The sequence below is a fragment of the Oncorhynchus keta genome, chromosome 32, assembly GCF_023373465.1.
Source record: "Oncorhynchus keta strain PuntledgeMale-10-30-2019 chromosome 32, Oket_V2, whole genome shotgun sequence".
In the NCBI taxonomy this organism is placed as follows: Eukaryota; Metazoa; Chordata; class Actinopteri; order Salmoniformes; family Salmonidae; genus Oncorhynchus; species Oncorhynchus keta.
This window is the reverse complement of record NC_068452.1, coordinates 1,706,270-1,717,440: the sequence shown is the minus strand read 5'-3', so window position 1 is coordinate 1,717,440 and position 11,171 is coordinate 1,706,270. Positions and strand designations below refer to the sequence as shown.

At 46.1% G+C, this 11,171-nt stretch overlaps 1 protein-coding gene across 1 annotated transcript in view; it reads right to left on the bottom strand.

Annotated features, from left to right (window-relative positions):
- Positions 1-467: 467 nt before the first annotated feature.
- LOC127914412 (uncharacterized) overlaps positions 468-11,171 on the bottom strand; it is a 98,022-nt gene continuing 87,318 nt past the window's right edge. The window contains exon 2 of the mRNA XM_052490258.1: positions 468-1,020. Within this exon, the coding sequence (XP_052346218.1) occupies positions 507-1,020 (514 nt within the window). The 3' untranslated portion in view covers positions 468-506. The remainder of the gene's footprint in view (positions 1,021-11,171) is intronic.

Here is an 11,171-nt window from a genome sequence, read left to right as displayed (position 1 = left end):
ACTCTGCCACACGAGCATGTTTTTGCAGCGCATTCGATAGCGCGCCAAACTTTCCCGTGATGTGATTAATTATAATAGTAATTGCTATTGGCTAATTCATAGTGTAGTTTATGTCAGCCGAGAGTTATAAAAATTTGACTGCTTGTGTTATGTCAATCTTTCCTCAGCGCAAGGACAAATGTAGCCTATATTGTTTCTGTTTGGATGATTGTGTTATGCTGTAGATACTTCTGTGAATGTCTGAACATTGCATTAAAAAATAAACTGTTTCTGAAAAAACAGTGTGGCCAGGGGGGGGTGCCAATACAGACAGGAAGATCACATTTACATCATTTACATTTAAGTCATTTAGCAGACACTCTTATCCAGAGCGACTTACAAATTGGTGCATTCACCTTATGACATCCAGTGGAACAGCCACTTTACAATAGTGCATCTAAATCTTTTAAGGGGGGTGAGAAGGATTACTTTATCCTATCCTAGGTATTCCTTAAAGAGGTGGGGTTTCAGGTGTCTCCGGAAGGTGGTGATTGACTCCGCTGTCCTGGCGTCGTGGGGGAGTTTGTTCCACCATTGGGGGCCAGAGCAGCGAACAGTTTTGACTGGGCTGAGCGGGAACTGTACTTCCTCAGTGGTAGGGAGGCGAGCAGGCCAGAGGTGGATGAACGCAGTGCCCTTGTTTGGGTGTAGGGCCTGATCAGAGCCTGGAGGTACTGAGGTGCCGTTCCCCTCACAGCTCCGTAGGCAAGCACCATGGTCTTGTAGCGGATGCGAGCTTCAACTGGAAGCCAGTGGAGAGAGCGGAGGAGCGGGGTGACGTGAGAGAACTTGGGAAGGTTGAACACCAGACGGGCTGCGGCGTTCTGGATGAGTTGTAGGGGTTTAATGGCACAGGCAGGGAGCCCAGCCAACAGCGAGTTGCAGTAATCCAGACGGGAGGTGACAAGTGCCTGGATTAGGACCTGCGCCGCTTCCTGTGTGAGGCAGGGTCGTACTCTGCGGATGTTGTAGAGCATGAACCTACAGGAACGGGCCACCGCCTTGATGTTAGTTGAGAACGACAGGGTGTTGTCCAGGATCACGCCAAGGTTCTTAGCGCTCTGGGAGGAGGACACAATGGAGTTGTCAACCGTGATGGCGAGATCATGGAACGGGCAGTCCTTCCCGGGAGGAAGAGCAGCTCCGTCTTGCCGAGGTTCAGCTCGAGGTGGTGATCCGTCATCCACACTGATATGTCTGCCAGACATGCAGAGATGCGATTCGCCACCTGGTCATCAGAAGGGGGAAAGGAGAAGATTAATTGTGTGTCGTCTGCATAGCAATGATAGGAGAGACCATGTGAGGTTATGACAGAGCCAAGTGACTTGGTGTATAGCGAGAATAGGAGAGGGCCTAGAACAGAGCCCTGGGGGACACCAGTGGTGAGAGCGCGTGGTGAGGAGACAGATTCTCGCCACGCCACCTGGTAGGAGCGACCTGTCAGGTAGGACGCAATCCAAGCGTGGGCCGCGCCGGAGATGCCCAACTCGGAGAGGGTGGAGAGGAGGATCTGATGGTTCACAGTATCGAAGGCAGCCGATAGGTCTAGAAGGATGAGAGCAGAGGAGAGAGAGTTAGCTTTAGCAGTGCGGAGCGCCTCCGTGATACAGAGAAGAGCAGTCTCAGTTGAATGACTAGTCTTGAAACCTGACTGATTTGGATCAAGAAGGTCATTCTGAGAGAGATAGCGGGAGAGCTGGCCAAGGACGGCACGTTCAAGAGTTTTGGAGAGAAAAGAAAGAAGGGATACTGGTCTGTAGTTGATGACATCGGAGGGATCGAGTGTAGGTTTTTTCAGAAGGGGTGCAACTCTCGCTCTCTTGAAGACGGAAGAGACGTAGCCAGCGGTCAGGGATGAGTTGATGAGCGAGGTGAGGTAAGGGAGAAGGTCTCCGGAAATGGTCTGGAGAAGAGAGGAGGGGATAGGGTCGAGCGGGCAGGTTGTTGGGCGGCCGGCCATCACAAGACGCAAGATTTCATCTGGAGAGAGAGGGGAGAAAGAGGTCAGAGCACAGGGTAGGGCAGTGTGAGCAGAACCAGCTGTTTCGTTTGACTTAGCAAACGAGGATCGGATGTCGTCGACCTTCTTTTCAAAATGGTTGACGAAGTCATCTGCAGAGAGGGAGGAGGGGGGGGGGGAGGAGGATTCAGGAGGGAGGAGGATTCAGGAGGGAGGAGAAGGTGGCAAAGAGCTTCCTAGGGTTAGAGGCAGATGCTTGGAATTTAGAGTGGTAGAAAGTGGCTTTAGCAGCAGAGACAGAGGAGGAAAATGTAGAGAGGAGGGAGTGAAAGGATGCCAGGTCCGCAGGGAGGCGAGTTTTCCTCCATTTCCGCTCGGCTGCCCGGAGCCCTGTTCTGTGAGCTCGCAATGAGTCGTCGAGCCACGGAGCGGGAGGGGAGGACCGAGCCGGCCTGGAGGATAGGGGACATAGAGAGTCAAAGGATGCAGAAAGGGAGGAGAGGAGGGTTGAGGAGGCAGAATCAGGAGATAGGTTGGAGAAGGTTTGAGCAGAGGGAAGAGATGATAGGATGGAAGAGGAGAGAGTAGCGGGGGGAGAGAGAGCGAAGGTTGGGACGGCGCGATACCATCCGAGTAGGGGCAGTGTGGGAAGTGTTGGATGAGAGCGAGAGGGAAAAGGATACAAAGGTAGTGGTCGGAGACTTGGAGGGGAGTTGCAATGAGGTTAGTGGAAGAACAGCATCTAGTAAAGATGAGGTCGAGCGTATTGCCTGCCTTGTGAGTAGGGGGAAGGTGAGAGGGTGAGGTCAAAAGAGGAGAGGAGTGGAAAGAAGGAGGCAGAGAGGAATGAGTCCAAGGTAGACGTGGGGAGGTTAAAGTCGCCCAGAACTATGAGAGGTGAGCCGTCCTCAGGAAAGGAGCTTATCAAGGCATCAAGCTCATTGATGAACTCTCCGAGGGGACCTGGAGGGCGATAAATGATAAGGATGTTAAGCTTGAAAGGGCTGGTAACTGTGACAGCATGAAATTCAAAGGAGGCGATAGACAGATGGGTAAGGGGAGAAAGAGAGAATGACCACTTGGGAGAGATGAGGATCCCGGTGCCACCACCCCGCTGACCAGAAGCTCTCGGGGTGTGCGAGAACACGTGGGCGGACGAAGAGAGAGCAGTAGGAGTAGCAGTGTTATCTGTGGTGATCCATGTTTCCGTCAGTGCCAAGAAGTATAGGGACTGGAGGGAGGCATAGGCTGAGTTGAACTCTGCCTTGTTGGCCGCAGATCGGCAGTTCCAGAGGCTACCGGAGACCTGGAACTCCACGTGGGTCGTGCGCGCTGGGACCACCAGATTAGGGTGGCCGCGGCCACGCGGTGTGGAGCGTTTGTATGGTCTGTGCAGAGAGGAGAGAACAGGGATAGACAGACACATAGTTGACAGGCTACAGAAGAGGCTACGCTAATGCAAGGAGATTGGAATGACAAGTGGACTACACGTCTCGAATGTTCAGAAAGTTAAGCTTACGTAGCAAGAATCTTATTGACTAAAATGATTAAAATGATACAGTACTGCTGAAGTAGGCTAGCTGGCAGTGGCTGCGTTGTTGACTTTGTAGGCTAGCTGGCAGTGGCTGCGTTGTTGACACTACACTAATCAAGTTGTTCCGTTGAGTGTAATAGTTTCTACAGTGCTGCTATTCGGGGGCTAGCTGGCTAGCTAGCAGTGTTGATTACGTTACGTTGCGTTAAAAGAACGACAATAGCTGGCTAGCTAACCTAGAAAATCGCTCTAGACTACACAATTATCTTTGATACACAGACGGCTATGTAGCTAGCTACGATCAAACAAATCAAACCGTTGTGCTGTAATGAAATGAAATGAAAATGTGATACTACCTGTGGAGCGAAGCGGAATGCGACCGGGTTGTTGAGTGCGGAAGTTCTATTCAGTAGACGTTGGCTAGCTGTTGGCTAGCTAGCAGTGTCTCCTACGTTAAGGACGACAAATAGCTGGCTAGCTAACCTCGGTAAATTAAGATAATCACTCTAAGACTACACGCTCTAAACTACACAATTATCTTGGATACGAAGACAGCAAAGACAACTATGTAGCTAGCTAACACTACACTAATCAAGTCGTTCAGTTGAGTGTAATAGTTTCTACAGTGCTGCTATTCGGTAGACGGTGGACGTTTGCTAGCTGGCTAGCTGCTGGGCAGATAGCAGTGTAGACTACGTTAGGACGACGAAATACGAAGTTGCAATAGAAGTGCTGACTGTTTCACTTTGTTGTCCTCTTTCTTTTCCTTTTTCTTCTGTCCTTCTTTTGTCCTTATTTTGTCTTCCTTTCTTCTGTTAACTAGATATTTTTGTACACATCACATCAGTGACTCAATCCACTCAGGTGACGCACCCCTCCTAGGGACGGCATGAAAGAGCACCAGTAAGCCAGTGACTCAGCCCCTGTTACGGGCAGAGAATCCCAGTGGAGAGAGGGGAACCGGCCAGGCAGTGACAGCAAGGGCGGTTCGTTTCTCCAGAGCATTTCCATTCACCTTCACACTCCTGGGCCAGACTACACTCAATCATATGCCGTTGCGGAGATCTTTGTGGGCTATACTCTGTCTTGTGTCTGGATGGTAAATTGGTGGTTGAAGATATCCCTCTAGTGGTGTGGGGGCTGCCTGTTTGGCCCTGTCCGGGGGTGTCATCTGATGGGGCCAGAGTGTCTCCTGACCCCTCCTGTCAGGAGACATTTAGCACGAACTGAAGTTCATTTAGTGCTTTATCCGGGTAGCCAGAAAGTAGAGCATTGCAGTAGTCTAACCTAGAAGTAACAAAAGCATGGATACATTTTTCTGCATCATTTTTGGACAGGAAGTTTCTGATTTTTGCAATGTTACGTAGATGGAAATAAGCTGTCCTTGAAACAGTCTTGATATGTTCATCAAAAGAGAGATCAGGGTCCAGAGTAACGCACAAACATATACAGAGATGCACACACACACAAACATGTACAGAGATGCACACACACACTGTCACGGTTTTCATGTGGTGAAGGAGAGTCGGACCAAACTGCAGCGTGTATATTGCGATCCATGTTTAATCACACAACGTAACACGAATCCAAAACACAAACTCTACAAAACAATAAACGTAGTGAAAACCGAAACAGCCTTAACTGGTGCAAACTAACACAGACTAAGGCCATCAAGACACTCAGGACAATCACCCACAATACAACCAAAGAATATGGCTGCCTAAATATGGTTCCCAATCAGAGACAACGATAAACACCTGCCTCTGATTGAGAACCACTTCAGACAGCCATAGACTCTCCTAGAACACCCTACTAAGCTACAATCCCACTAAGCTACAATCCCACTAAGCTACACACCACATACAAAAACCCATGTCACACGCTGGCCTGACCAAATACATGAAGAAAAACACAAAATACTTCGACCAGGGCGTGACACACACACAAACACATACAGAGACACACACACACAAACACATACAGAGACACTGACATACACACACAAAAAAAACATACAGAGACACTGACACACACATGCACGCACACACACACACACACACACACACACACACACACACACACACACACACACACACACACACACACACACACACTCTAACCTTGTGTGGAGACACAATTCAGTCTCATTCAAACTCCTATTTTCACTAAACCTAAACCTAATCCGAACCCTAACCCGTACTCTTACCCTAACCTTAACCCAAAAACCTAGCCCTAAACCTAACCCTAGCTCCTAACCCTGACCCTATAACTAACCCTAGCTCCTAACCCTTAACATAATTCTAACCCTAACACTAATTTTAACCTTAACCCCATAACCCCCTTGAAATAGCATTTTACTTTGAGGGGACTAGCAAAATGTCCACAGTTGTTCAATTTTATGTTTGTTACTTATTCTTTTGGGGACTTCTTGTATAGGTGGTGAATAATACTATGCAGTCTGTATGTGACACAAGGGACCAATACGATACTCCTGAATACATTCCATTCATGCCTTTTAGTGAGATCTTCTGAATTAAGTCAATGGTGTCTTCTTGGGAGTAAACATTACAATGAACATTTGGCATGCATGGTCTTCTAACTCTTTCACAAATGCTTGCCAGTAGAACCCAATAGTCTGGCATATGACAGCATTCCAGAAAGGTTAAGCAGTAGCATATGGTTCCTAAAGGAGAGAATCTGTGAATTGTCTATACTTTCCAAGTCCCCAGATGGATCCAAATCTCCACAAGGACGAGGAACTCAGGCAAAAAACTTGTCTGTGGATTATTGAATTCCATCTCATTTTCCCTCCCATTCCCTCCTCTCTCCCCTCCTCCATCAACTCAAACAACTCGTTTGAGGGATTCCATCTTTTTCCTGTTTTTCACTCTCCTTTTCTCCACTCATTCTATAATTTTCTCTAATTTTCTTTGCTCCTATTTGTTTCTTTCTCTCCTCCTTCTACTCCTATTCCTTTTCCTTGCTCCTTCCTTCTCTCCTCCAAGTGCTCTTCCATCTCTGAGTTAGACATCAAGAGTGTCTGTCTTGTTCATTGGAATGACCTTGAATGCAATGTCTATTTTCACATTAACAATAAACCGTGATAGATATCATCCTCCTTCCTCCTTCGCCAGAAAGCCATTGGCTACACTCGAGGGAACGTGACTTTTCATCCTCTTCGGAGAAACGACATATCTGTTGAGCCAAATTGAAGTTTTTTTTATTTGACAGACTGGTGGCCATTTTCTCTCAGGGGATCATTGGTAAATTAGCTATTTCAAAACAAGGACATATATAACTACACATGAAATACTACAGCCAATGTATTCAGCACCTTGCCGGAGGCTTCTGCTGGCCAATCACTGCTTCGCGTTTGCCTGTCAAGCTTGTCCTACCGTTTGGCTCACTTTACCTCACAATCAACGACAATGTCATCTGATATTATCAACAGCCTCGAAGCAATTGGAATATAGGTAGTTCAATTTATGAATTTGGCTCACATTGTGAAATATGCAATATGCTGGAAAATAGGGCCAGAGAGAGAGAGATGGAACGACAGGGAGCGAGAGAGAGACCAACCTGCTTGCGAAAATTCCACCTCAGGTTCTTGTTTTGGGGTCATGTCTAACAACATCCATACATGCGGAACAGACATTGCATGCATCACAAAGTCTGTGTTGGAAGCCTCCCCCAGTTCAATGAGTCATTCATCTCTGGTCATTTCTCTTCAGGCCTCTTGCAGCTATGTCATCATCAATCCACTATTGGGAATTAGTGAATTCTGAAAAATTATAACACTAAACTCAGCAAAAAAAAACAAACCTCCCTTTTCAGGACCCTGTCTTTCAAAGATAATTCGTAAAAATCCAAATAACTTCACAGATCTTTATTGTAAAGGGTTTAAACACTGTTTCCCATGCTTGTTCAATGAACCATAAACAATTAATGAACATGCACCTGTGAAACGGTTGATAAGACACTAACAGCTTACAATTAAGGTCACAGTTCTGAAAACTTAAGAGGTCTTTCTACTGACTGAAAAACACCAAAAGAAAGATGCCCAGGGTCCCTGCTCATCTGCGTGAACGTGCCTTAGGCATTCTGCAAGGAGGCATGAGGACTGTAGATGTGTTAGGGCAATAAATTGCAATATCCATACAGGACGGACAGCTGATTGTCCTTGCAGTGGCAGACCATGTGTAACAACACCTGCACAGGATCGGTACATCCGAGCATCGCACCTGCGGGACAAGTACAGGATGGCAACAACAACTGCCCAAGTTACACCAGGAACCAACAATCCCTCCATCAGTGCTCAGACTGTCCGCAATAGGCTGAGAGAGGCTAGGCTGAGAGAGGCTGGGCTGAGGGCTTCTAGGCCTGTTGTAAGGCAGTTTCTCACCAGACATCACCGGCAATAACGTCGCCTATGGGCACAAACCTACCGCCGCTGGACCAGACAGGACTGGCAAAAAGTGCTCTTCACTGACGAGCCGCGGTTTTGTCTCACCAGGAGTGATGGTCGGATTTGCGTTTATCGTCAAAGGAATGAGCATTACACCAAGGCCTGTACTCTAGAGCGGGATCGATTTATAGGTGGAGGGTCCGTCATGGTCTGGGGCGGTGTGTCACAGCATCATCGGACTGAGCTTGTTGTCATTGCTGGCAATCTCAACGATGTGCGTTACAGGGAAGACATCCTCCTCCCTCATGTGTTACCCTTCCTGCAGGCTCATCCTGACATTACCCTCCAGCATGACAATGCCACCAGCCATACTGCTCGTTCTGTGCATAATTTCCTGCAAGATAGGAATGTCAGTGTTCTACCATGGCCAGCGAAGAGCCCGGATCTCAATCCCATTGAGCACATCTGTGACCTGTTGGATCGGAGGGTGAGGGCTAGGGCCATTCCCCCCAGAAATGGAAGGGGAATGGTGGAAGAGTGGGTTAACATCTCACAGCAAGAACTGGCAAATCCTGTGCAGTCCATGAGGAGGAGATGTACTGCAGTACTCAATGCAGCTGATGGCCACACCAGATACTGACTGTTACTTTTGATTTTGACCCCCTCTTTGTTTCGGGACACATTATTCCATTTATGTTAGTCACGTGTCTGTGGAACTTGCTCAGTTTATGTCTCAGTTGTTGAATCTTGTTATGTTCATACAAATATTTCACATTAAGTTTGCTGAAAATAAACGCAGTTGACAGTAAGGGAGCCAAGATGGAGCAGTCTTCCCCAAAAATGCATGGTCCATGGGTCCTAAAACTTAAGTTCCAATGAAGTTTCTAGTATGGAATTGACATGTCTAAAATGGAATAAACTGCTTTATTTCTGTTCACCCTTCCCAGCGGGCAAAACTGGTTGAGATAACGTCATTACAACCGCCATTATTAAGTTTGTTCAACCAGTTTTACACAGTTTTGCCCACTGGGTTTCTTAGAAGAGTGTGGATCATTTTTCTCTATTTCCATGTTGTAAACATGTATGACAAAACTGGATTTCTGGAGAGAGAGAGAGAGAGAGAGAGAAAGAAAGTCAGGTCACACAGGCAGCCCAATTCTGATATTTTTTTCCACTAATCACATCAGATCTTTTCACATCCGATCTTTTTCAGAGCTGATCTTATTGGTCAAAAGACCAATTTGTAAAAAAAAAAAAAAAAAAAAAAGAATCAGATTTGAGCTGCCTGTCTAAACGCAGCCAATGGGGATCAAATTAAATTGTATTTGTCACATGCATCATAAAACAATAGGTGTATACCAACGGGGAAATGCTTACTTACGGACCCTTTGACAACAATGCAGATAATTTTTGGAAATAGAAAAATCATAGCACGAGCAATAAATACACGATGAGCAACAATTACTTGCTTTATATGCAGTCCACAGGGTGCCAGTACCGAGCTGATGTGCAGGGGTACGAGGTAATTGAGGTGTACAGTCTGTCTCCAGTTAATTAACCCGGAGAGTAAACCTCTTTACAGAGTAAACCTCTCTCCTCTTCTCCGCTCAGCTCCTCTGATCATCCCTCCATCTCTCCCCTCTAATGTCTCTCTTTCTCTTCTGTTCTCCCTCTTTTTCTCCACTAATTCTCTCTCTCCATTCTTGTCCCCCTCTCTTTCTCTCTTTTTTTAACTCTTTCTATCCCTCTCTTTCCCTTTTTTTCTCTCCCTTACTTTCCGCTCTCTCTCTCTCTTTTTCTAAGTGGGGAAAGAAAAGGAGGCCAAACAAAGGGTATTAATCTAGCCTTGTAATTAACGACGACCTTCAGGTTTTCGCTGGTACATTTGATACGTCTTCAAATTCTATGAAACTCCTGCTTTTGCATAAAGGTACCTTGCAGTTAATTACTGAATGTTAATTATTTTGGAGTTATACTTCACCATTTTTAGATCAAGGTCAGTGATTGGTATATTGGGGTTACCGGTGACTGAAGTGTCACCACGGTTTTTAATCATGCAGTGATACCTGTTTGATCTACATAATGGTGTGCTGCAGTCAGGGGTGAACTGGGACAAGAATTCATCCCTGTCATTTTATCCACACCAGCCCACATCACTGTTTGTGCTGCTAACTCACAATGAGTGAGGTGACAATGCAGAATGTGCTCTTTCTACTGTACATTTATTGGCACCCTTTCCGTTTTATTTATTTATTTTTAATTCACCTTTATTTAACCAGGTACGCCAGTTGAGAACAAGTTCTCATTTACAGCAGCAACCTGGCCAAGATAAAGCAAAGCAGTGCTACAAAAACAACAACATAGAGTTACACATAAACAAACATACAGTCAATAACACAAAATAAAAAAATATGTACAGTGTGTGCAAATGTGTAAGAGTAGGGAGGTAAGGCAATAAATAGGCCATAGAGGCTAAATAATTACAATTTAGCATTAACACTGGAGTGATAGATGTGCAGATGATGTGCAAGTAGAGATACCGGGAGCAAAAGAGAAAAAAGAGAAATAACAATATGGGGATGAGGTAGTTGGGTCATAGCTGATGGTATGATGCTACAGTTTCATGTTATCAAGCCAACGTGGGGAAAAACTGTCAGTGTGGCGATATACTCGATCCAGCGATGTTCTCTCTTTGATGCCTTAGCAATACATGACTGTTGGCACTCAGAACTTCTTAAACTGTATTTATGAAGGAGGGAGAGAGAGAGAGAGAGAGAGAGAGGGAGTAAGAGAGTCCTGTGGGAAGTAGCGAGGGAGGTTGTAGCTGATAGTTCCTCTAACCCCCTAGGCTAGCTACCTAAAGGTCTTCCTTCCATCAGACAAAAAGAAAGCTGATGCACAATCAAGCTCCTCTCATCTCCTTTCATGTACCTGCTGCTGCTCCCTAGAGGACAGGTACAACGTTGCAATGTGGCTTTTCACTCCTGTTGTGAACTGTACTGGTCCACATACAACATCTTGGATACAGGATGATATTACAGTAGCTCTTACATTCTGTAAGGGTTTCACTCTGTCTTGATCACTGTTATATAATCCTGGTCCTGGGGACCCACAGTATGTGCAGGGTTTTGTTCCAGCCTAGCACTAACACACCTGATTGTACTAATCATCTAATCACCCGTGTTAAGTTAAATCAGGTGATATAGTGCAGGGCTGAAATAATAGTCTGTGTG